The sequence below is a fragment of the Carettochelys insculpta genome, chromosome 18 (genome assembly GCF_033958435.1).
Source record: "Carettochelys insculpta isolate YL-2023 chromosome 18, ASM3395843v1, whole genome shotgun sequence".
Lineage (NCBI taxonomy): Eukaryota > Metazoa > Chordata > Testudines > Carettochelyidae > Carettochelys > Carettochelys insculpta.
Genome location: NC_134154.1, coordinates 1,480,429 through 1,504,512, shown reverse-complemented (window position 1 = coordinate 1,504,512; position 24,084 = coordinate 1,480,429). Strand labels below are relative to the sequence as shown.

Below are 24,084 nucleotides of genomic sequence, written 5' to 3'. Positions count from 1 at the left end.
GGGGGCGCGCACCTGCTCTCCCATGGGGAAGAGGAAGAAGCCTGAAGAGCGGGGGATGGGAATGGGGAGGGGTGGAGCAGAGCAGAGCTCAGGGCCAATTTGTGGCACTCTCCTCCCCTCCGCAGAGCTCTAAGCACCGAGAGGCAAAGTAGCACTGTCTCCATCTGCCAGACTGGATCCCCACACAGGGAACTGCCGCCTTCCCGCACAGCAACGGAGCTGGCGCCCAGGGGGCTGCTGGGAGAGACGCAGGGCAGGTCTGCGCTCCGGGAGTGGGAAGACCGGCAGAATGGAAGGAAAGTCCCCAAGGGACTGGGCGTGGATTTAATACCCACCTGCTTTGGCCAGCAGGCTGAGCAGCACCACCTGGATCCTAAAGCCCGAGCCCTGGTTACCTGAACTCTCAGGAGCTGCCGCGGCACTGGAAGAGGTCACCCCATAGACGCAGACTGTGGGGGGGCCTACAGCTGGCCAAGGACATAAGAGAAAGCCCTGGAACTGGCAGCAGGGGACCATGGTGGAGGCCCAGCAGGAAACCAGGATCAGCCCAGCTGGGCAGTGCCCTGGGCCTAGCCTTGCAGGTGACTAAATGGCACTGCCAGCTGGGGCCGGCAGGAGCAAGCTCCCCCACCCCACCATCCACTTCCTGCTCTGCGAGCTGGGCTTTTTCTGCTGTCAGCTGGCACGCTGCCAACAACAGGCGCCAGGCTGCAGCATCACTTCCATTAAGGGGCTATTTTTATCCTCAGTCTCAGTCTTCATCAGCACAGACAGGGGGCCGGTCGCTGGGCAGAACAGAGCGGCAGGCGAGACAGGAGGGGGTGAAATCAAGGCAATTTCATGGGTGGGGGGAAATCAACAAAGCCAAGCTAATTCCAGGAGCCCCCTGCTGCCAGGTCTCTGAGCAAACCCTGAGCTAGGAGACCTGTTGCCCCCTCTGAGCAAGGGCCCAGCCAAACTCCTGCAGCTGTGGGGTCGCACCCCCCCCAGCCCACCTCCCACTGCCAGGGGCTCCTGGTAATCCAGGGAAGTGGCTCTGCAGTCAGTGGAATGGGGTCCTCCATCTCCGACAGCAGCACTGCACGGCAGGAGGGTTGCCGGGGTGGGCGATGATCGAAGGCCTCTTGTGGGCCCAGCAGAAGGGCAGGAGGGGCCTGCCCTGCCCCAGAAGGGAATGGCAGTCCAGTGACATCTACACAGAAGCCTGGAGACTGCTAGCTGCTGACCCACACCCTGGGGACAACCCTTTGGAGAAGCTGTGAGCAGACATACCTAACGAGTGGTGCTCGCAATGCCCCAGCTGTGGTCAGAGCCGCACACGCGCTGCAGGGGGCCTTCCCGCACCAGTGAGACAGAGACCTTTCCTCAGCCGGCATTTAATGCTTCAGAGCAGTCCCAGGAAGCGCTGCTGGAGCGAGCGCCTTGCACAGGGGAGGTTCCTGACCCCTAACCGGCTGCAGGGAGAGGCGGGTGCTGGAGAGCTCAATGGCAGAGGCAGGACAAGCTCAGCGGTGACTGAAGAACCCCTGTGGGTGGTTGTACTTGAACGGCTTCATCCGGCTGGGCCCCCTGCGAGAGGAGAGGACGTCAGGTGGCAGGACGCACTGGACCAGGGCTCTCAAAGGCCAGTTCTCAAGTCTTCCAAGTGCGCCACTGGGCAGCCCCCTCTGGCAGTACTCTGGGGTCTCATCCCCCTCCCTCCTACCCCAGTACATCGCCCTTCCCTGCCTACCACTTCTAGGCCATTTAAAGAGCCCTGGGGCCCCGACGCCACCAAGGGCAGGGCAGGAAAAAAAAGCAGAAGAGCAGCTGCCAGAGCAGGAGGCTGCGTGTTAAATGAGGGGTGCATGGGGCAGGTTCAGCGGGCGATGCCCCGGCAGGGGTGCTAAGTCTAGGGCACGGGGGAGAAGTTTCTGTCCAAAGGCAGGACTGACCATGGGGATGAATCACTTTCCAGGCCAGTCACTCACACCAGTCTTACTCCTGGGCGGCTGCAGGTGGTGGCGCTGCCATCAGAGCTGAGCAGCAGCTGCTGGTTTGCAGAGGCTCTGAAGACAGCGTTGCCAGCAGCAACGCTGCAGGAGTGAGGCTGGCATGGCACTGCACCATGAGCCTTACTTCTGCGCTGGCCCTCCGCAGCCGCCACTCTCTGGCCAGCTCTAAAAACAGCAGCACAGAGTAAGGGCAACATGGGGATGGCTTTGCTGCCCTTACTTCTGTGCTGCTGCCAGCAGGGCGCTGCCTTCAGAGCCGGGCACCCGGCCTGCAGCAGCCACTCTCCAGCCATCCAGCTCTGAAGGCAGTGCCCAAGTGTGGCAACAGCCCAAGCCCCCTAAAACAGCCTTGCAAACTCTCTGCAACATCATTTTGGGTTTGAGAAGTACAGGTCTCCCGTGACACCTACCCAGCGTAAGGTAAACGCACACAAAGCAAGGCTCACAGTGGGAGAGCAGACATCACGGCTTGTGACATGTTCTTCCTGGTTGTGAATTTGGCAGGGTCAAGGGCCAGTGCAGCAGGTGAGGCTGAGCCCAAGGCAGCTTCCTTACCAAGATGCAGCTGGCATCTGGGCTATGCTATGGCAGAAAGCAAGGGGCAGCCACCAGAGAGACAGGAGCCTCAGCTCACAGGCTGCCATACTGCACGGCTCTGCCCAGGATCTTGGCAGCTCAGGTGCAGGAGTCAGTCAAGGGCGTGCATGGTGCAGATCAGTGGAGGGGGAGGAGAGAGATCCTCTACAGAGACTGAGGCTTGGAACAGAGGGGTAAATGGTACTGGCTGATCTCGGAGTGGCCCAGAACCACTCCTGGGAGGAGCTGTTCCACATGCCACTGGCAGCAGGGAGAATCTGGGGGCTGGAGGAACCAGATGCTCACAGGGGTGAGGTGAGCTCTCTCTTCTGGCAGCAACAGGAGATGCTCTGAGTGATGCTCAGCTGGTAACCGGGGAGGGGAGCGAGGGCTCTGCAGAACTGCACATTACAGGAACAGGACAGCTCTGGAAACCACCTCACCGAATCGCCTCTGAATTGCTTCAGTTAATAATTGGCTTAGCTCTCTGGCCAGCAAGAGGGATGTACAGTCCTGGCATGTGTCTGCACTGGCTGCAGGGCAGCCCTGAGCCCACTCCCCAGGGCCTCCGGGCAGCAGGCTGGGCCCTCACCTAACGAGACGCAGGCACATCTTCTCCTGGGGGAACTCCTTGGGCCCTTCCACGCTGGTGTCATGGGACTCCGTTTCCAGGTAGACGTCCAGAACCATGCACAAGCGCTGCAGCTGATTGGTCAGCAGCTGGTGGCCAGGTCTTGGCCCACACAGCTCCTTGTAGCACACGTTGACCTCGCTCTCCATTGCCTGCAGAGCCCGGGGATGAGATTAGTCTCATAGGGAACTCTGGCTGGCTGACCCCTTGGTCCTCTCTGCTACAGTGTCTTTCCAGGGAGCCCCAGTCTGCCGCAGGAACCTCTCGTTATGGTGAAGTGGCTGGCTCAGCATCCCCCGAAACCCACAACCCACCCCCGTGTCAGGCCTGGCACAGCTGCTACCCAGGTGCTTCAGCCAGGCAACCTGCGAAAGGCCAGAGGAGTTCAAACCCAGAGCCCATTCCGCTCCCGGCCTTGGCTGAGCTGGTGAGGACAGTCACCCAGGGCACAGCAGATCTCCCCCCCGCAACAGGCCAGCTGCCCCAGCACTGCCAAACCGCACCCCAGGTGAGACGGCTCCCCAGGTCACGGCAGCCCATCTCTGTCCCTCCAGCTTACCTGAATGTTGTCATCATTGCTATTGGTTTTCTCCCCTTTCCAGCTCAGGCACAGGCTGAAGATGGGGGGCATGGAGGAGTAGCCCGGATTCAGCACGACAGCAGCCTGGAGTTTGGCTGAGACAGGCAAGGGAAGAGATCTAGGACTGCACACGACCCACAAACCTCTCCGCCCCTTGGGGAAGCACAAGGCCCCTGCCCTGCTCTCCAGCCTATGGGCAGCTCCCCGTCCCCTCATCCCATTCAGCATCTTCCCAGCACGCTGGAGCAGCTTTTCCGACTCTCCAGTTTGATGGCCTGGGAAGACTGACTCTCCTCCAACCAGCCACTCTGAGTTACCAAGTCAGAGCACAGGGGGAGCAGCCCTGCTGCTGCCAGGAGGCGATGAGGGAAGGAAAGGCAGCGTAGGTTCTGCCTGTCAGCACTCCAGGGGGGACCCAGGATGCAGGCCGACAGACAGGAGGGCAGCCAGCTTTCCTGGCCCCCAAATGGCAGACTGTAGCCACGGGCCGGCCCCGTCTGTCACTGTTTGGGGAAGAACCATGGCAGAGCCACTGCCTAGCAAAAGAACACAGTTCTCCACAAAGGTTGAGACCCACTGTCCCAACAGCTCATGATGGCTCAGCCTCTCCAGGTCAGTCAACATTTGCTAACACAGCCCAGGGGTGCATGCCCTGCTGCAGAGGCTCCTGGGTGTAATGGAACCAAAGAAAGCCACACATGGCAATCCCTGGAGCCTGAAGGATGGGAACACACCCACCTGTCCCTCTCTCTACCAGCGCCATATAATAGAGGTGAGTGTCTTCAGCCAAGCCAGCCTCCACGACCTCTTTGGTGTAGGACAGCTCCTGCAAGGGACAGACAAAGCTGTGCGCTTAGATCTGCAGCATGGGCCCGGGGATGGGGAAGCACAGGGTTACGGGGCTGCTTCTCCCATGGGGAGCAGGAAGCATGGGGAGCCAATGCAGGTTACTTCCCTGGCACGGCACCTACCAAGTAATCCTCGTAGGAGAGCGCTGCCCACTTCACCAAGCGTGACACCACCTTGGAAGGGAAGAGGTGCTGGCACTCGCTGGAGACTGGCACGATACCATGTTCTGAAAGCAACCACAAAGCTGCTGAGCACTGAAAATCCCCAGGCTGGGTAGCACCCACTACTACTGTGGGCACAACCAAGACAAGGGGAGGAGGGAGAAGAGAAAAGTTCAGGTGCGGTCAAATCTGGAGTCCAGGAGCCTCAATAGTTGAAGATGATGTCTACAGACACTAAATAGAGGGTGCCAAGAGCATCCGGCAGTCTCACCAATCTATGCTGTCACCCCACCAGAGCCCATGGGCTGGGCAAGGCAGGTCTGCACATCCTGGGACTCTCCGTCCACGCACCAAACTGAAGGCCCAGCCTGGCGTTAGAGGGCAGAGAGCAAACCCTGCCCCTCCCTCTGCACAGCCGACAAGGGTGGGGACAGCCCACAGGCTGGAAGAACGGCTGGGCTTCCTGAAGCCAGGTGGGACTGGCAGCACTGGCCAGTCAGACAAACTCCCCAGATGCCATGGGGAAGGCTGGGGCTGGCCTCAGAAGACACCCCTAGAGCTGCTGGTGCAGAGCCACTGTATGCAGAGCTCCAACAAGGGGACCCTCGCTGCAGAGACCAGAGTCTTGTTTTCCTGCTCTGAAGGCAGGAGCTGCATGCTGTGCCTGCAGGAAGGACAAGGGAGCACGGGGCAGCCCCGGACTCTCTTCAAAGGAAAATCTTTTCCCTTCTAAACAGGCTCCAAGTGGGCAGCCCTGCTCTGACAGCCGAAGTGCTGCACGCAGAGGACAAGGGCACCGATGTCAGGAGGTAGCGTCTTTACCAAGTGAAGCAAACTGCTTATGGAGAGCTAGGCGGGACTGCAGCCTCGTCCTGAGAAGCTTCATCGTCCTCTCCATGTGGCTGGCACTCAGCGAGTTGTCTGCAGTCACCGTGTGCTGCAAACAGGAAGGGCTGTGACCTAGAGCCTGGATTTCCCGCCTCATGCACTAGCAGGGGCCTCCAGCTGCACAGGAATCCCTTGGGCAGAGTGGTCCACAGTGCACAATACATTTACCAAGGCTTGCCCTCTGGGACACACCCATCCCTCTCCAGCAAGGTCCCTTCCTTCAGGCCAGCGCCTGCTTGGGAAGAGGAGTCAGATTTGGCTCCAGCCAAGTCAACAAGGCTGGGCCCTGGTTGAGCCAGACTGCAAACACCAACTGGTACCTGCTCCAAGGAAGCCCCTCAAGCTGCGGTCAGATTCCTGCCAGTGAAGGCACAGCTGCCGGCCTCATGGCACTGGCACCTCAAAGCACAGACCCGTCAGCTGGAGAAGCACCCGCGGGCAGAGAAGAGGGGACAACGGCCTGGAAGCGAAGTTCTCGCTAAGCTGCACGCCAAGGGCCATGCAGGCAGGGAGAGGTGTCCCTCCCCGGCTCAGCTCAGCTGTGCCCTGCATGAGCTACCACACCAAGAAGCAGTGCCTCTCACCTGGCCCTGAGCTGCTGCAGCAAGAGAGGGCTGGGGGGCTTCTCTCCCTGCCACAGTCCTGGGGCAGCCCGCACCCCAAAGCCCTCATTCCCTGCATTCCCAGCCAAGCCCTCACCCCCGCCCCCAACCCAGCCTTCCAGCCTACCCTGAGCGCCTCACACTCCGAACCTCTTCCCCCACCAATCACACACAACCCCATATTGGGGCACTTAACAAGCTTCAGTCTATACGTGGATGTAAAAAACTAGAGGAAACGTTGCCTGGCTGGGCTCCAGAGAGCCCCTCCCCTCCCCAGGGCTTTGCTTTGCAGGGGCTGTGTCACACATGTAGGTACCTGGGGCTGATCCTTGGGGAAGTGCAGACCACCCAGCTTCTGCACCCACACGTAGGGGTGCCCCAGCTCTGCCACGTAATCGCTCAGGGTCAGGATGCTAGCAGACAAAAGGGAAACATTGCACGGACATGCTGGACGGGGTGTGCAGGCCAGCCTGAGTGCCCGAAGCAGGCAGATACCTCCATCCCTCCCTGAGGCCGGGCCCTGGTCAGCCATGCACGCACCAAACAGGCAGGCTTTTGCACCCCATACTGCAGGGATCCAAGCTCTTTTCCCAGCTAAACAAGGCTGCCATTAGAGATGAGCCGTCCTTTCACCCAGCCTTAAGCATAGGGGACTGCCCTTTGGCCTGCCTGCCCCAGCCATCCCGGGCTAGCGGTGGGTGGCTTCCATCTCACAATGGACCAGCACAAAAAACCCAGTCCACTGTTCGAGGCGGCCTTAGTGGTGCTCAGGAGAGCGCTGGACATGACGCAGCATGGGGCAGACGTGCAGCCAACTCACCCAACTTTATCAAACTGGAACTGGTTGGCAGGGTTTGGAGTTCTCCTCCCGTGATCGCCGGGGTAGAGGCAGTTCAACAAGGAGCCTGGAGACAGCAGATCTCTGCGGGAGGGTGGGGGGGAGGTAAGGCGAGTCAGCCACATGGTTTCCACAGCTCCAGGGTTTTTGGGAGCTGCATGGCCTGGCCACAGATGAGGCACATTTCAAGCAGGGCCCCAGAGCCACAGATTTTAGCCCTTGATGTAGAACTGGGATCCAGAATCTATCTCCTGCCCTGCCTGCAGCTATGCCCTGGAAACCAGGGCTCGACTGTAACCCGAGGCACAGCAGGAACCTGGGGCGCAGCTGCGAGAAGCAAGCTCTGCTAAGCCATGGGACTCCGAAGCCCAAATGCGGGCAACCCGCTGAAAAGCTACTGCAGGACTGGCAGCCAAAGTCCCTGCAGACAAGGGGGCAGCTGGCTGATCACACCACACCACAAGAGCCTCCCTTTGGAAGGTGTCTGCAGTCACCACACCCTGCGAGGCACAGGACACCTGCGGCAGAACTCAGGGTGACGGCAACAGAGGACCCAGCTGGGACAGGTGCGCAGGCACCCTACGGCCCACAACAACTCCACCAGTGGAAGTGTTTGCTGCACAGAAACCCCCAGCCCAAAGCTGGCAAGGGGGAGCCTCCTTCCCCACCCCTGGTCAGAATGCAGGCACTGCCAGGGAAAAAGCTCTCCCAGCCAGGGGCTGTCCACTGGCACGTGGACACAAGGTGCACAGACAAGCAGCCCCCACTTCCCATCCTGCCCCGAGAGCTCCTTCTGCACTGGACTTTCGCTGCTGAATTAATGCCTGGGCAGGCTTCTGAAGCTGCCATTTCAGCCCCGTTTTCACATTAACCAAGCTTGGCTGGGTTCTCTGGCAGAAGGCCTTATCCATGGCAGCTCAGACAAGGTGACCCGGAGAGCCTGGAGGTGGAGGGAGAGTGCCAGACAGGCCTGGGGAAGGGAAGGGAACAATACATCTGCAAGACAGTAATTAAATGTGGCAAGCAGACAAGGTGCCCCAGCTCCTCCTCTGCCTGGCGCTAACCTATTAATCTGGGCCTGCTGGCTGCAGCAGCAGACACATGGCACTCCAAGGGGTGCAGACTGGTTTCCCCAGCGATCAAACCCAAGCGACTCTCTCTCTTTACTCTGCCCCTCCGTTTCACCACAGGGGATAAATCAGACTGGAGAAGAAGTTGGTCTCTATGCCAACAACCCCCCATCCCCAAACTGCAGCCGAGTGAGTAGCTGCGTCACCCTGGCAGCTGACTGACAAAGGGAGGTGGGACCGGTCCCCCTTGCTCAAGGGAAGGGCACTGCATGAGCAGTGTGGGAGGATTTTCAGGTCTCTGGCTCTCCCTGCTGGTAGTCTCTTCACCCTGTGCCTCACGCAGGGCAGGCTGAGAAAAAGACCCCAGATTCAAGCTCTGCTGAGCTGCTGCAGCCAAGGCAGGAGGAAAAACACAAGCAGCTTTTCAACTGCAAGTAGCTGTAACTTTGCCGCCAGGGAAGGGAGGAGCAGGGCACCTCTGAGGACAGCTCTCCTTTCTCAGCCCCACCGCTGCTTTGTAGAGATCTGGAAAGGAGTCCTGCTAAGCACTCTGCCAGCCAGGACTTCGTTATGTGGGGTGCTTGTGACCTTCCCTTAGGGTCCCTTTGCAAGAGAAGATCAATGCCAGACAAATTTCATCCCCAACGCCAGGGCTGGGAACAGACCTGGCCTTGACACCTCCCTGGGCTCGGCTTACCCAGCACTTATGGGCGTGGTCATCTCCGTAGCAGTGGTCACCTTGGTTTTCACAGTCATGACGTTGAGGTTCATCAGGTAGTAGAAGATCAAGTGGAGCACGCTGTCGTCTGCACCATGACATTGGCGATGGGCGGGGGAAGGAAGGCCGTTTGTGGGAAGGAAGGAGCAGAGCAGAGAGGGAACAGTCAATAGGAGCAGAAACTCCATGACACTTTCACTGGCTCAAGTGGCTGCTGACCGACCAGCCAGATGCAAATGGGAGGAACCAGGTACCGATCACAGCTAGAAATCAGGGAAGGAAGCCTGAGATAAGGGAATCCCGAGGAACTGAGACCACTGGGGCAGCATGTAATAACTCACCCTGAGCTGGCCAGGCCATCGGGGCTAACACCCCTTCTCTACAGAAATGTGCTGGGGACCTCTACTAAGCAGAGGTGGGAGGACTTTGGGTCTAGGTCTTCTCTGGAAGGCAGTCAGATCTCTGCCTCACAGGCAAGTGCTGGGGCAACGCAGACTCAAAGCAAAGCACACCCCTCACCGAACCACCAGCACCACTCCGCTGGGAGCTTTCCCATCCTACTTCTGTCCAGCCAGCTCCTGGACAAGCTCTGGAGCCTGGCGGGACTACAGTCTGCTCCTGTGGAGAATCCCAACCACGTGAGAAGAGTGCAACCTGGGCCAAGCAGCCCCTCATGCCACCAGGACACGGCGCACAGTCACCTATGAAAGGCCCACACCAGCACAACCGCTGTCCTCTGCTGGGAGGTACCAACTGCAGGGTGAGGATCCCCTTCGACATGCTCCTGGCCAGCTTGCCGAGACCGGCCCCTGAATTCGGGCTTTGCAGGCTGCCAAGTGCTTCTGTGTGAGCGCAGAGAGCCCTGGGTTTTGTAGCAACAGGTAAAACTCTGCTCCCTCTGTGCCTGAGCAGTGACTGCCTAGCGATTCGGGACAGCAAACGTCCTGGCCCAAGCCACGAAGTAGGAAGCCCCACAAGTTTCTCCCCCCAGCACAGCTGCTCTGGCAACTCCACCACTTCCACAGCTTAATCTCACTCTCCCCTGTGCGGGGGAGGCCAGGGTGCTGCTCTGCCCTTTATCCTCCATCGCCCACCTGCCCCGATCAGTGCCCATCCACACAAGTGGGCTCTGGTGGAACTCACCCCAGCTACTCAGAAAGGAGGCTCTTTGCAACTCAGGGCCACACTCTGATCTCACAGGGGCTGCTGCTCATCCAGCACTCAGCTGAGTCAGTGGATCAGAACCTGCCTCTCACTGTCCCAGCCCTCGTACCTTTGCACTTGAGGTCAATGGTAACAGACAGTGGGTGTCTCTTCAGCATCTCCTTGCGCTTGTCGTCCAACTGCACCCCCAGCGTGGGGCGGCGACGCTTCTGCAGCAGGGGAGAGCAGAATCACAGCACCTGAGAGCATGTCTCATTCCCCCCACCATGGCGACGCGCTCTACGTGGGCAAAGGAGGCAGGCCTCCCTTTGAGGCAAAACAATGCTTCTTGCTTATGCAGTACAGGAAACTCTTTTATATCCAGCATTCTGTTATCCAGAAGTCTCAAATAAGTGGCATTTTAATCATGTCAGCATGGTTTCTGTAGAGGGAAGTTGTGTCTCACTAATCTATTAGAGTTCTTTGAAGGGGTTAACAAACATGCAGACACGGGGGATCCAGTGGACATAATATACTTAGATTTGCAGAAAGCCTTTGACAAGGTCCCTCACCAAAGGCTCTTATGTAAATTAGGTGGTCATGGGATAGGAGGAAAGATCCTTTCATGGAGTGGAAACTGGTTAAAAGACAGGAAACAAAGGGTTGGAATAAATGGTAAATTTTCACAATGGAGGGAGGTAACTAGTGGTGTTCACCAAGGGTCAGTCCTGGGACCAATCCTGTTCAACTTGTTCATCAGTGATCTAGAGAAAGGGGTAAGCAGTGAGGTGGCAAAGTTTGCAGATGATACCAAACTGTTCAGGACAGTCAAAACCAAAGCAGAGGTGAAGAACTTCAAAAAGATCTCAGCAAACTGAGTGATTGGGCAGCAAAATGGCAAATGAAATTTAATGTGGGTAAGTGTAAGGTAATGCACATTGCGAAAAACAACCCCAATTATATATACAATGTGATGGGGGCAAATTTAGATACAACAGATCAGGAAAGGGATCTTGGAATTATAGTGGATAGTTCTCTGAAAACATCCACACAGCGTGCAGCGGCAGTCAGTAAAGCAAATAAGATGTTAGGAATTATTAAGAAAGGGACAGAGAATAAGACGAAGAATATCTTACTTCCCCTGTATAAAACTATGGTACGCCCACATCTTGAGTACTGCGTGCAGATGTGGTCTCCTCACCTCAAAAAAGATATACTGGCATTAGAAAAAGTTCAGAAAAGGGCAACTAAAATGATTAAGGGTTTGGAAAGGGTCCCATATGAGGAGAGGCTAGAGAGACTGGGACTTTTCAGTCTAGAAAAGAGGAGATTGAGGGGCGATATGATAGAGGTATATAAAATCATGAATGGTGTGGAGAAAGTGAATATTGAAAAGTTATTTACTTGTTCCCATAATATAAGAACTAGAGGACACCAAATGAAATTGATGGGTAGTAGGTTCAAAACTAATAAAAGAAAATTTTTCTTCACACAGCGCACAGTCAACCTGTGGAACTCCTTGCCGGAGGAGGCTGTGAAGGCCAGGACTCTAACAGAGTTTAAAAAAGAGCTTGATAAATTTTTGAAGGTTAGGTCCATAAATGGCTATTAGCCAAGGGTAAAGTATGGTGCCCCTGGCCTTTAGTCAAAGGCTGGAGACAGATGGCAGGAGACAAATCACTTGATCATTGTCTTTGGTTCACCTCCTCTGGGGCACCTGGCACTGGCCACTGTCGGCAGACAGGATACTGGGCTGGATGGACCTTTGGTCTGACCCAGTGTGGCCGTTCTTATGCTCTCATGTCAATTTTAGTTACGTTTTCCACACACACAGTATAGTAAAGGTAAATACAAATACACACAGCAAGTACAGTGCACGTTTACAGTGTACAACACTCCTGTTTGTAAATAAAGTACTCTCGTACATTTGGTTTTTTTACTATCTAATCTTGTTTTCCTGCAGTGCGATGCATTGCTAGGTCTACCTCTCTTTTATCCAGAATATTTGAATATCCGGCCACCTCCCAGTCCCGGGGCTGCTGGATATGAAAGAGTTCATGGTCTGTTCGTTACAACTGCTCCATGCAGCATCTTGGGCGCTCGGGTAGGGAACTTCCAGCAAGGGAAACTGAGGGTCAGAGGTGTGATTCAACAACTCCATCAAGGGCAATTGGGGCCAGAGCTCAGGAGCTGCTGAGTCCTCTCCGCTATAGCATCTGCCCACCTGACTGCCATGTGCACCTTCTCCCAAGGTGCTACGAACCAGAGCCCTGCCAGAGCCAGCTATGGGCAATGCTTGGCACACAGACAGCCCAGCCACACAAACCTTCCAGCAGGAGAGTTTCAAAGACACTCAGGGCAGTTGGTGCTCAACACCAATTGCCTTAAAAAAAATCTAACACCTGGGGGCACTGCAGCACCCCAGCAACACCCCCCACTTCCCCCAATCACAAGCCCACCTAGGGACCTACTCTTCTGCCCCTATGTCAATCCCCAGCCAGCTGCTGGCAGGAGTGCTGGGGCAGGCAAGCAAGAGGCTGTCTGCCCCTCAGCCAGACCAGAGCACACACATCTGGGCTGAGGCTGTGAGCTGGGTGGGCCGTGTTGAGAATGGCTGCTCAGGAACACAGCACAAGCCTCATGGTGGACTCTGGATTGGCTGGATTTGCTCCAGGGAACCAAAGAAAGAGTCAGGAAAGGGCCTACTTGGGTGTCCTGGAAGACACGGGCCTGCGCGTGTGGAACTGAGAGGTGCCCGGCACACGAAGGGATTGATTAGAGGCTGGGCTGGGCATGGACCAGCCCCTGCGAATCCATGACAAGGAGACACCATCATTCCTGTTTTACAGACAGGCACGTGGAGGTGTGCGGATGAGAACTGCTCAGGGAAGAGAGCCCCAGCCCCAACTCAGCCCTCCACTCAAGCACTACCCAAGGCTTTGCTGGCAGAAGCAGCAGTGGGTCCCTGCATGCAAGGTCAGAGAGCAGGCCCTAGAATGTCGGTCAATACTGGGGCAGGGCTAGTCCCTTACCGTGGTCTGCTCCTCTTCCGCATCAGAATCACTCTCATCATCTACACAAACAAGAACAATAAGCAAGAGTCATGTGCTGGGATTCACTTGCCCAGAAGGAGGCAGCCAGACACTGCACACCCCAGAGCCCCACTACCTCTGCTCTGCAGGGACACTCAGAAGCACCAGCACTGCCAGGGGAGACCCCAGTGTTCCACAAAGGGTTACTTGGCACAGCCAAGGCCCTCGATGTGCTACATGCCTCTTGGTCCCCGTATTACCAGCATTCCCTGAGTGCCACTCAGAAGCGCTGCAAGAACTCGTGCTACCGCGTGGCAGCTTGTCTCTCCAGCAGGAGCCGCATGTGAGGAAGGAGCCAAGACTATGTGAGCAGCCACTGTGCTGATATAAGACAGTGGGCTATTTCAGCCCTGCCCCAGGAACAACACTGCTCCTCCTATCCTGCAGCCCCCAGCTGGGGCAAGGCAGTCTGGGCACCAAGTTGTTGCGTACCTTGTGAGTCCTCTGGTGGCTTGTAGAGGGCTTTAGCTTCTTCTACGCTCCCTTCAATTGCCACGGCCAGCTTCTTGTCTGGGGACGACAAAGCCATTCATTCAGGACACCTTGTGATGGGGAAGCCAGGCAGGCAGGCAGGCAGAATGTTGCTGCTGCCAGCCACCCAGAGAGGGAGCAAGCTCAGAAGCACGTCAAGTTACTTCTGAACCCTCTTCCCCTCGCACGCCATGCAGACTCAGTGCCTAGTCGGCAGCTGCTCTGAACCACGCTCACTCAAACAGTGCTGCTGAGATGCAAGGCATGTGTGTGTGTAAGCATGCTCCAGAGCTGCTGGACAAGCACTCCCCCAGCCCAGGCTTTGTGCACCTCTCCACAGGTGCAACAGCAGTAATGACACTTGTGATACTGCAGTGCAAGGAGGGGCACAAATTTCTCACTCCGATTACCACTTGGCATCCTCCAGGTTTACATCAGCAAGTACCTCCCAGGCATCGATACGCCCTACCCCGAAACGCAGGCATCTCCCGTGTGAGACCACCACACAAGGCTGGTTGTGACCCTGTCTAACACGGATTTTATGCAACGTGATATCGGTCAAGGCCTTTCTCCCAGGCTCGTTGCTCTTACAGGGCACCTGGGCTGAGAGGCCTGACCTGAGACAGCACAAGAAAGGAGAAAGGGAGATGAAAGCTGGTTAGCGATTTGCTGCACACATCTCTGTGTGTCAGCAACTGGAAAGGGTGAGTAAAAGAACAGTTTAAAGCTGATCGAAGCTCAACCCCCTTTCACGCCTCATTCAATCAACCAGTGGAACAGGAAGTCGTTGAAGCCAAGAACTTGACAAGAAGGGTTGGGCACATATATGGACAACAGAACAGCCAGTGACAGTGATCAGTGCGGGAGGTTTGGGACACAACTATCAGGGATCAGGCGGAAATCCCATCTGGGGGAACACTGCATCCCACACCTGCTATGCAGAGTTCTTATGCCTTAAAACAAACAAGAGGAAGCTCTTCACACAGCACACGGTTGACCTGTGGAACTCCTTGCCAGAGGATATTGTGAACACCAGGACTTCAACAGGGTTCAAAACAGAACTAGATCAATTCATGGAGGTTAGGTCCATCAGTGGCTAGTAGCCAGGCTGGCTAGGAATTGTGTCCCTGGGCTCTGTCTGTCAGAGGCTGGAAATGGGTGACAGGAGAGGGGTCGCTCAATGACTGCCACTGCATGTTTAGTGGATGTTTTCAGAGAACTAGCCCCAATGACTCCACGATCTCTCTCAGTAGTAACTAATTTAGTCCCCAGCATTTTACAGGCATGCTGGGATGATGTACTTTGGATCGTCTCTCCCTGCCATTTCACAGGCTTTGTCCCCCTACAGGAAGCTGATTTCCCTCTGTACCCAGTAAGCAGCAAGGCCTGGTTCCTGCCACTACATCATTCAGAGTTTGAAAAGCCCACCTCTCCGAGTGCCTCAGCTATGCTGACCAAACTCAGGGTGTAGACACAGCTAGGCTGACAGAAGAATGCTTCCGTTGCTCAGAGCACTAGAAACCCCTTGCTGTCACAGGGCTATGCCTATATTGATCCACCACACAGCTAGGTCACTGTTGTCCCAATGCAGACATGGCCAGCAATGCAGCCCTCTCTCAATGGCCATGTATCAAGAAAGCCCAAGAGGCAGGAATGCCAAGTACTAATGCCATGCCACAGGGGGGAGGGGGGGTGCACATGGCATATCTGAGCTGCAGTGCCCACAATCCCTGATCACCTTGACTGGGGCAGCAGGGACGGCAGAGAGGTTTGAAAAGTGCTCCCAGAGCAACTCTTCCAGGAGAGGCACGGTTGGCGGGTGCGAGGGATTCAGCCCCAGCAGCCAAAGGAATTAGGTTCTCCAATGACGCTGCCTCATCAGGAGACAGCAGCTCCACAGTGGGCGCTGAGGGTGGAGGAGCTACACGGGGCATGCAGCACCAGCACAGGCAGAGTGGGTCAGATGAAGCGAGTCTCACGGCAGCAGGGCTTTCTGCAGGGAGCTGTGAAATCTGGCCCCGTCGGGAACAGAGTCCAACTTGCCAGGCCCGTTCAGACCACAGGTTTCAATGACACAGATGAAGGCTGCCTCGGCCTCTGTACCCCCGCCCTCCCCCCAACACGGACACTCACCACAGGCCTGGCCGTAGGCATTGGCTTGGACAAAGAGAACATAGAGCGGCGGAGGCAAGTGTCTAGCTGTCTCATACTGCTTGTGTGCCTGGTCGAAAGGCATGAAGAGATACTCCTGGACAGGGAGGGAGGCCTGGCGGGACACAAATCACACATCCACCATTGGTACTGCAATCGTCTGCACCCCAGCCCAGTCACCAAGTGGTCTGTGCTGGAGACTGGAACCTGCACCGGGGCGCACGACCCTCTGGGCTACAGTTGCTCTCCAGGGAAGATCCTGTCTAACAAGCACCCAGCACCTTAGCAGGAGCCCCACACAGAGAGGCTGCCCTAGGACAGTATGCAGGAGCAGGTAAAGCAACAAGGAGCAGTTCCACCAGCTCTGAATAGACTCAGTCCCCTCACTACCAGTGCTCTAAACCTCCTTTTCTCTGGATTTAGTCAGCCTGTCCCCAACCCATCCACTTCCCAGCCAGTGCTCCAATTTGCCCATCCAGGGGCAAAATAAATGTTATTATGTGCACCACCAACGGAAACATATGCCAGCTGTGGGCGCTCTGCTAATCAGCTGGGTGACACCTACGTCGACCTCGCAGGAAATACACAGACTCTCACTGCAAACAGTCTCCCAGGCAAAGAGGAAGGCTGAGTTAAGCCCTGAAAGTACCTGCATGATGCTGTTGAGCCGAGGCTGGAGGCTGCTCAGATATTCCTTCTTCACTTCTATCTCCTTCAGGATCTTCTCCTTGTTGGCCAGACACTCCTTATACTTCTCCGCCAGCCTGCACAAGAGAAGCTGTTACAGCCCGCACTCACAAAGGAGACAGATGTCAGAGAAACAGGACTGGAAGGGACCTCAAGAGGTCATCAACACCAGCCCCCTGCACTCATGGCAGGACCAACCACCATCTAGGCCCATGGCTTCCAACCAGTTCTGAAGCAGTAGCCACTGCAGTGACTACTGCTATAGCAACTAGCCACATTATTCTGAAAATCAGAGAAACATAGAACACTAGAACTGGACGGGACCTCAAGAATTCATCAAGTCCAGTCCCCTGCCCTCACAGCACGACCAAGCACCGTCCAGAGTCTAAACCATCCCCGATAGGTGTCTGTCTAACCTGCTCTTAAATATGTCCAGCGATGGAGATTCCACAACCTCCCCGGGCGATTTATTCCAGTGTTTCACCACCCTGACAGTTCGGAAGCTTTTCCTAATGTCCAACCTAAACCTCCAATGTATTTATTGTTCAAGCCAACTAGGCGCCCTCAACCAGCCAAACAGCCACATGTGGCTCGCGTGTTGGACACCACACAGCTAGACTCTCAGAGCCCCAGATGTTACCGCCCATGCTCACCATTTTTAACTGCGAGAGGAGGATAACCACTGGTCAGAAAATGGCACTTTCCTTCCGTGCTTATTTCATCAAATAACAAGAGCCTGGAAAGTCAGAATATTTTGATTTGGAAATGCTGCCACAGTATCTGATTGCAACTGTATTTTGAGTGCCTAACGCTTCCATTCTGCACTACGCCAGCTCCTTGCTTGGGCTACATCTCCCAGCATGCATCACAGTTTCCTGCTTCAAGAGGGATGACATATCATCTCAGTTTTGCACCAGGGCAGACGAAGCCCAGCTGCAGAGCCTGGCCCATGGAGAAAGGAGAAGAATGGAAGTGTGAGGCAGCCAAACCCCAATTTCAACTGCATACTGTGGTAGCATTTCAGAATCAAAAATATTTCAGCTTTCGAGCATTCTGTTTTTTACCCCAAACTGAGATTTGCCCCAGAAAGTGTATTGCTCTGTGGAAAACCCAATTTTCTGTCTGGAAACCAGTTTCAACCAAAACGGCAGAGGGGCTGCAAGTGGAGCTGTGGACACAAACATGGAACCCCATAATTTCAGTTTTGCACAAGCCCTCGCTTCGAAATGTAGCATTCTACAAAGGAGCAGAGTCATGAATATCCCATGCTCTCATGGGCTGGCATGACTGGCTGGGCAGCGACAACAGCTAAACACACCACAAAGCTTCCAGGCCAAAGAGTTAGCATACAAATAAAATATACTTTGAAGCTAGGTCAAGAGACTACACTCCACAAGTCTGAGGTGCTGAGCAAGGGGAGAGAGACCACGAACACTGTAGGCACTAGGGCTAGGATTTGCACAGATGACACCACTTCCATGCACTTCTGGGGAAAGCCCTTCTTTGCTCTTTAAAGACAACTTGCAGTGTGCAAACACTTCTAGCGAAACACTAAAGCAATCTGATGGCGGGATGCTCCTGTGTAGGTAACCTAACTGAGGGATGATTTAGGATGGGTGATGGCTGATGATGACCTTTACAATGCAGCAATGGATAAAGAACTGTGTGCTTTCAGCTCCACCCTGTGGTGCATATAATGCGTGCAACTAGCACAAATTCACAGCCATGGACTTGCCAAGAGTTGTATGTCTGTTTGCTGCATGGTCAGCTACACCATAAAGACTATGGTAATCCCCCTTCTAGCACAGGACTGCTCATCAATTCCACAGCCAGTCTTCTGGACACTGCATTTCAGGGGAGCTAAGCACTGCCACCAAGGCTGTACTGCTGGCCCACTGCTTGCAGTAAGGATCAGCTCCTCATGCCACTGAAGACAAGCGGCCGTAGTTCAAAAACATGGTTCTGTATGGGACAACCTGAATCAATGACACCACAGTATGTCCCTCATAAGAGCCGCCTTCCAGCAAAAGGGAATTAGAGTTGCTGACTAGGCATCTTTCACACTTGTTTGATCCATGGAGCTCTTATGCTTTCAAAATGCAGAGTTACACTCTTCACAGCTCACTTCTGTGAAGCAATGGGTGCTGCTCTTCTGAGAAGAGACAAGGGCATAGCTCTGGCTCCCTTTAAGTAGTCACATGAGTGAAGACCTGAACCAAGAAACAGGATAAAGAAACTTCGGAAGAAATCAGAAGCCTGCGTGGTGCTTCTGAGAGTCAGGCCCACCCATGTGTTCTAAAAGGATCTAGAATTTGTCCTTCCGGAATTCACTTGAGCCACGCAGCTTTTGTTGTTACTGTATCGCTTGTTTCATTTAGTGACTGACGCAAGAACTACAAAAGATTCTTTTCAAGGAGCAAGTCCCTGTGCTGGGGGGTATTCTCCAGCACATGCTTTGCACCTGGCAGAGGCAGGGCCAATCTGAATGGGGGCCAGATGGCCTACTGGCTTACCTTTTGCGCTGCTCCAACTCCCAGTCGAGGCGGGCCAGGGTCTGCTGGTGGGGCTCATTGAGGGTGATGTCAGGCTTGCTGATTTCTGGAGGAGCCTCTTTGTAAAATTCTTCCACACTCACTAGCTCAATCTCTTCATGTTTTGATCTGGAAAACCAGAGGAGGGCTAAGCCTGGGGTAGGCTGGGAATCCACGTGCAGAGCTGTACCATCACGAGCAATTTATTTCCTAATTATGGGGACTTCTCTCCTTTGCAACATGAAGTACTATAGTTCCAGAGGGGAAAATGGCAACAGGCCCCATGGTGTATGGGGTTCGTGTCTGAACAGGGCCATTCCTTTCTGGCTCTCAACAACATGTGTGCCCTGTGATTTACTGAGGAATCAGCCAAGAGAGACTCTCTTTGTAGCAGCTCAGAGATGTGACTAGGGAAGGTGCAGCCTCTGGAATAACACCAAAGTGATTAAACATTTTAGAAGCTGAGCCAAACAAAACCAGACTGGCAGGGCTCCTGTCAACCCTTTCCTGATATTTATCCCGACTTCCCTGACTATGCACCAGTCTCCTGCCCGTCACCCCAGAAACCTCCAGAGGACCCAGATCACACACCAGCTCCCCGGCCCCAGTATGGTGGAATTCAGGGTTCTTGTGGTCCTTCAGTGACTGGAGATAGGTTCTGCTTGTGACTCTGTGCATCACACCCTCCCTAAGCCCCCTTACAGCTGACACGTGCAGATCAAGTTAGTACTCACTTAAACTCCAGACATTTGGTGATCTCCTTCTGCAGATGCATCACCTCATACAACAGGTTCTGGAGCTGCAGGTGATAGGCATCTACTTTCTGCTTTGCCTGAAAGAAGAATGCTGTCAAGTGAGTGTAAAAATTACAGTGCAGATACAACTGGGATTAACAGAGCAATATGCGCGACAGACAATGAGAGATCGTGGGCTAGTCACAGTGAAACCCAGGAGATATCAGGGACACTGGTAGGTACCTCACCACCAGCCTGTACAAAATGGCCTTGAGCTCATGTGCGGAGATCAGGACATGCAAGGTGAGAACCAAACCAAAGTGGATATTCTTCCAAAAGATCTGTGCTACTTCAAAGAAGAATTCATTCAGAGACTTCTACTGTCCACGTTGGACAGGTCAGACCAGCTCGTCGGTGTTTCCTTTTGCATGTACAGCTGCTGCAAATGAATGTTGCCAGGTCACAAAAGACGCTGGCTTTGTAACTCTACGTGCCTGTTACACAGGACCCCACAACAGCATGTCATCACATTGGACACTGGGCATTCCGAAAAGGTTTTGTAAAACTGAAAACCAGCGAATAGGTTAGAACAAACAGGCAGGTATGTCGGGTTCCAGGAGAGGGTCAGTCTGGGAAGGTTCTAATGCAGCGGTCCCCCAGACGTCTTACCTCAGGCCCCACTCCTACCCCTGGTCTGCAGCATACCACCCTACCCCCCAGGAATGGAGCTGGGAGAGGGGAGCTGTGAACAGGGGTAAGGAAGCCAAGGCTGGACCAGCAGCTGAGGCCAGAAGCAGAGCTGGGTAGTTCTCTCTTTCTATTCCCCACAGTGCCCCAGATTGCGGGACCTCTGTTTTAAGGAGTTCAGTGGTATCGACTTCACTTTCTTGGAGGCTTATGAATAATCAAGGTTTACCTTATATACAAATGTGTGTAATATACCTCATGAGTCTGATCTCTCCCTTTCTTTAATCGAATGTGAGCCAAACGGTTGAGTTTCTTCAGGGTCATGAAGTGCATGCAGCTCTGGATCCGCCGCTCTTCTATCGCAACAGCCTGCCAGGAAAGGATAGGTGAGGTAAAGACAGTTTACTCACTAGTCACTGTTGTTTGAGTAGCTTGTTACTGTGCACTGAAGAAATACCTACACCAAGCAGGGACCTGTAGTGACTGGAAACAAGATGTGCATTTTTGGCAGGGAGGGCAATTACCCACTGAACAATTTGCCAGGGGTCAGGTGGATCACTGACAATTTTTAAATCAAGACTGGATGTGTGTGAGAAGCTCTGCCCTAGGAATCTTTGTGAGGCTGGTCTCTGGCCTGTGCTATACATGAGCTCAAACTGGATGATTACAATGGTCCCTTGTGTATTTGGGATCTGTGAGACAATTCCCAACAAAGAAATAAGTGTCACTGTTCTCTAGGATGGCCTAAGATGCTACTCGTTTCCAGGCTCACTGGAAAAAGACATGTAGATGTTCCTTTTTCCCCATTCCCACCCTGTGGCTGCCCCCCTCCCTTAGTCTGGAAGAGATCAGGATCACTAAATTCCTCATAGGCTCAGTACAGGACTCATTCTCGCTAGGGGGACCAGTTTCACGAAATCTTTCACTGTGATTTAACCCTTTAAGAGGCCAAGAGCGTTGACCCTTCAGTTCAACCGTCAAAGAAGCCTGACTATTATCAGGTGGATCGATCCTACCTTGGAGGTACAGAGACGTCAGTCAATGACTCACCTCCATGCTTCCACCATATTAGGTGTAGTCAGAGGTGCTAACCCATCCCACTCACATCCACAGACAAGGCACAGAACACACAGCAGCACTGGAAGCTTTCCCCACCAGTATGCCTCAGTGCTGATCTAACATAGCCAGTCCACGGGGGCAAGAGGCAAGTTCAATCTTCATGCTCTTCGCTCATTATATTCAGCATGCTATGGGAACACCTGCGTAACAGCCACTAGAACAAGACCCACTGAGTCACTTCCCACAGCCACTCAAACAGCTGTCAGGCAGGGGTAACTAATCACTTGGGCTGGATTCTCTCCCTGGTAAAAGGCCTCCTGGTCCCATACTCTCCTGAGCTATTCAGTCCTTACATTCTGTTGGTTTTGCTGAGACTGTAGCGAACAACTTCCCCATTTGCACACCTTGCTAGGATGTCATGAGGAATTTCAAACCCACTGCTTTCTTGGAGCAGCAGAAAGGTATTTAAAAATGCTCATGGGAAAGAACCCTCAGGGCTTTTCTTACACTGTCTTTGCTGCCTTTGCTCTTCAGATCCTGGATTTCTGCCATGAGCCTCTGAAGCTCCTGGCAGGTTTGCTTGTAAAGTTCATAGTCTTTGTTGGGATCTCGTAGCTCCACCTCAGCCTCTTCACTGTAATACTTCACATCCTGCAAAGAGACAGAAATTCAGAGCAGCACTTAACACTGCAACTTGCCCCCCTGTGCTCCTCTAAAAAGTCCCTATGGAAATGGCACTGTGAGGTCTCAAACCACCAGTCCCTCCATTCTAAATTCAAAGCAGCTTTCCACACCACAGACAAATCTAACAGCTTGTGTGGCAAATCTCACAGAGGCTCTAAAAATCTAGTCACTCATACAGTCACGACAGAGCAGTATCAGTTCTCATCCCTCATTGCTAATAGTTTGACAATCAAGAGAACAGGAAGAGCAGAGAATAAAATTCTTTCAATTATCAGACAATATGGAAGACAGGCTTCACCCACACCCTTTCCTCTCAATCTCTTAAAGACTTCTAAAAACCTTCTTTTAGGGGGCTGGGGCAAAATCTGGCTCCTAGGGTCATAAACCTCCTTTTCTCAGGACGCTGGCAACTGCAACTGGTTCATTGACGCCAATGGTAAAATTCCCACTGACTTCAGTAAGAGTAGAGTAAAGCTAACCCTGAGTGCTGTTAAAAAGTTCACCCTTATCACAAAGCATATGTATAGGGTGGTATTTTTCTGAAAGCAAAATCTTTCAAAATACAGCACTGAGCTGAGTGACAGCCTCTTCTGCATACCTGCCATGCCCACGGGAATCTGACCTGCCTGAAGAATTGCCACAGGCTTACATCACTACCCCACCTGGTCAGGGTCAGCCCTGCTCCGCTTGCTCTCTTGCGGAGCTCCGTCAGTGCGAATGACCTTGGGTTTCCTCTTCTTGCTTGAATCAGACGACATTTCTTATTTCCCAGGCTGCAGAGCAGAGACAAAGACAAAAATGGCTTATTTCCAAAGGGGAATCCTTTGATTACTTTGGTAAAAGCTAGAGCTACTGTCAGAGCCCTAGTACTTCAATAGGAGGGTAATGCAACCCCTTCCCCCCTCCCTCCCTAGTGCAGTCACTGCGATGCTCATCCTGATCGCCACCTCAAATCAACACCCCCCCCCTCAGAGCACATCTGCTAAAATGAGACTCCTCCTGACCCGCCCACACCTCCGAGTCCTTCCACCGCCTCCCCATTTCTGGGTCAAACCTTTCCCACTCACCTCAGGCCCTCCAGCACTCCGCCTCTGCTTATCCCCCAGAGCCGCATCCCACCGCATGCCCAGCCCACTTCCGACGCTGCCTGGCCTTCCCCACAGCCATCGCTGCACCGTTGTCAACGCCACCGATGCACGAAGGCCCTCCCCGGTGTGCCGTGGGCAGCCAGTCCCCACGCTCGCTCAAACCCCTCCTCCTCACCCGCTGCCCACGAAACAGCGCCCAAGGGACCCGAGCCCCGGCCCCGGCCCCGGCCCCCTGCTTCGCTTACTCGCGGGGGCGCTGCGGCACCGCTGGGGCGGCGGCGCTCCGGGGTCGGGCTCTCGTCCGTCCCTGGGGCGCCGCTCCCTGGCGCAGCTCTGGGGCTCACGCGCCCGGCCTCCCGCCCTCGCGCGGGGACTTCGGCCGGACCCGCGCCCGGGGTCGGGGCAGCCCGGGGGGGAGGGGCAGCCCTGGCGCGCGGCGGGCCCCAGCAGCGGCCTAAGGGCCCCGCCCCCACAGACGGACACCTCGGCACCCGCAACCCGCCCTGCGTGGGGCCCCCACGCCCCGGCCCTCCCCACACGACCGAGGACCCCCCCGGGGCTCTCACCAGCTCCCGCCGGAAGTGACGAGCAGGAGCAGACGAGTCCGCGGGCGGCGACGGATAGAGCGTCTGCCGCCCTGTAGCGCCCTCTGCTGGCCGTCCGTGGAGCGGCAGGAGGGCAGGGCCAGGCAGCTCCCTCCCCGCCGGACACGGTCCCTCCACTCCCCTGGTGGAGTCCCGGGACTGCAGCTGCCCCGTCTGCAGCACCTGGGGTGTCTCCCTGCCCCACCTATGAGGTATGCAGGGGCCAGGCAGGTAAATGCCCGGGTGGCTCTGCCCCACACCACGGG

General features: G+C 54.8%; 1 protein-coding gene across 2 annotated transcripts; it reads right to left on the bottom strand.

Annotated features, from left to right (window-relative positions):
- Positions 1-823: 823 nt before the first annotated feature.
- On the bottom strand, positions 824-23,761 carry THOC5 (THO complex subunit 5). 2 transcript variants are annotated; one of them, XM_075013165.1, is made up of 20 exons: positions 23,214-23,761; positions 22,809-22,919; positions 21,970-22,113; positions 20,659-20,772; positions 19,717-19,814; positions 18,965-19,111; positions 16,414-16,528; positions 15,747-15,879; positions 13,575-13,652; positions 13,083-13,123; positions 10,181-10,280; positions 8,887-8,995; positions 7,102-7,203; positions 6,598-6,694; positions 5,614-5,728; positions 4,753-4,856; positions 4,520-4,607; positions 3,761-3,876; positions 3,163-3,353; positions 824-1,569 (listed from the first exon to the last, which is right to left on the bottom strand). In XM_075013165.1, exons 2-20 carry the CDS (start codon positions 22,902-22,904, stop codon positions 1,506-1,508), a joined length of 2,052 nt encoding a protein of 683 aa, XP_074869266.1. In that variant the 5' UTR covers positions 22,905-22,919; positions 23,214-23,761; the 3' UTR covers positions 824-1,505. The 2 variants fall into 2 exon arrangements, with proteins under 2 accessions (XP_074869266.1, XP_074869267.1); XM_075013166.1 differs by having other exon boundaries at positions 23,480-23,761.
- Positions 23,762-24,084: the final 323 nt, after the last annotated feature.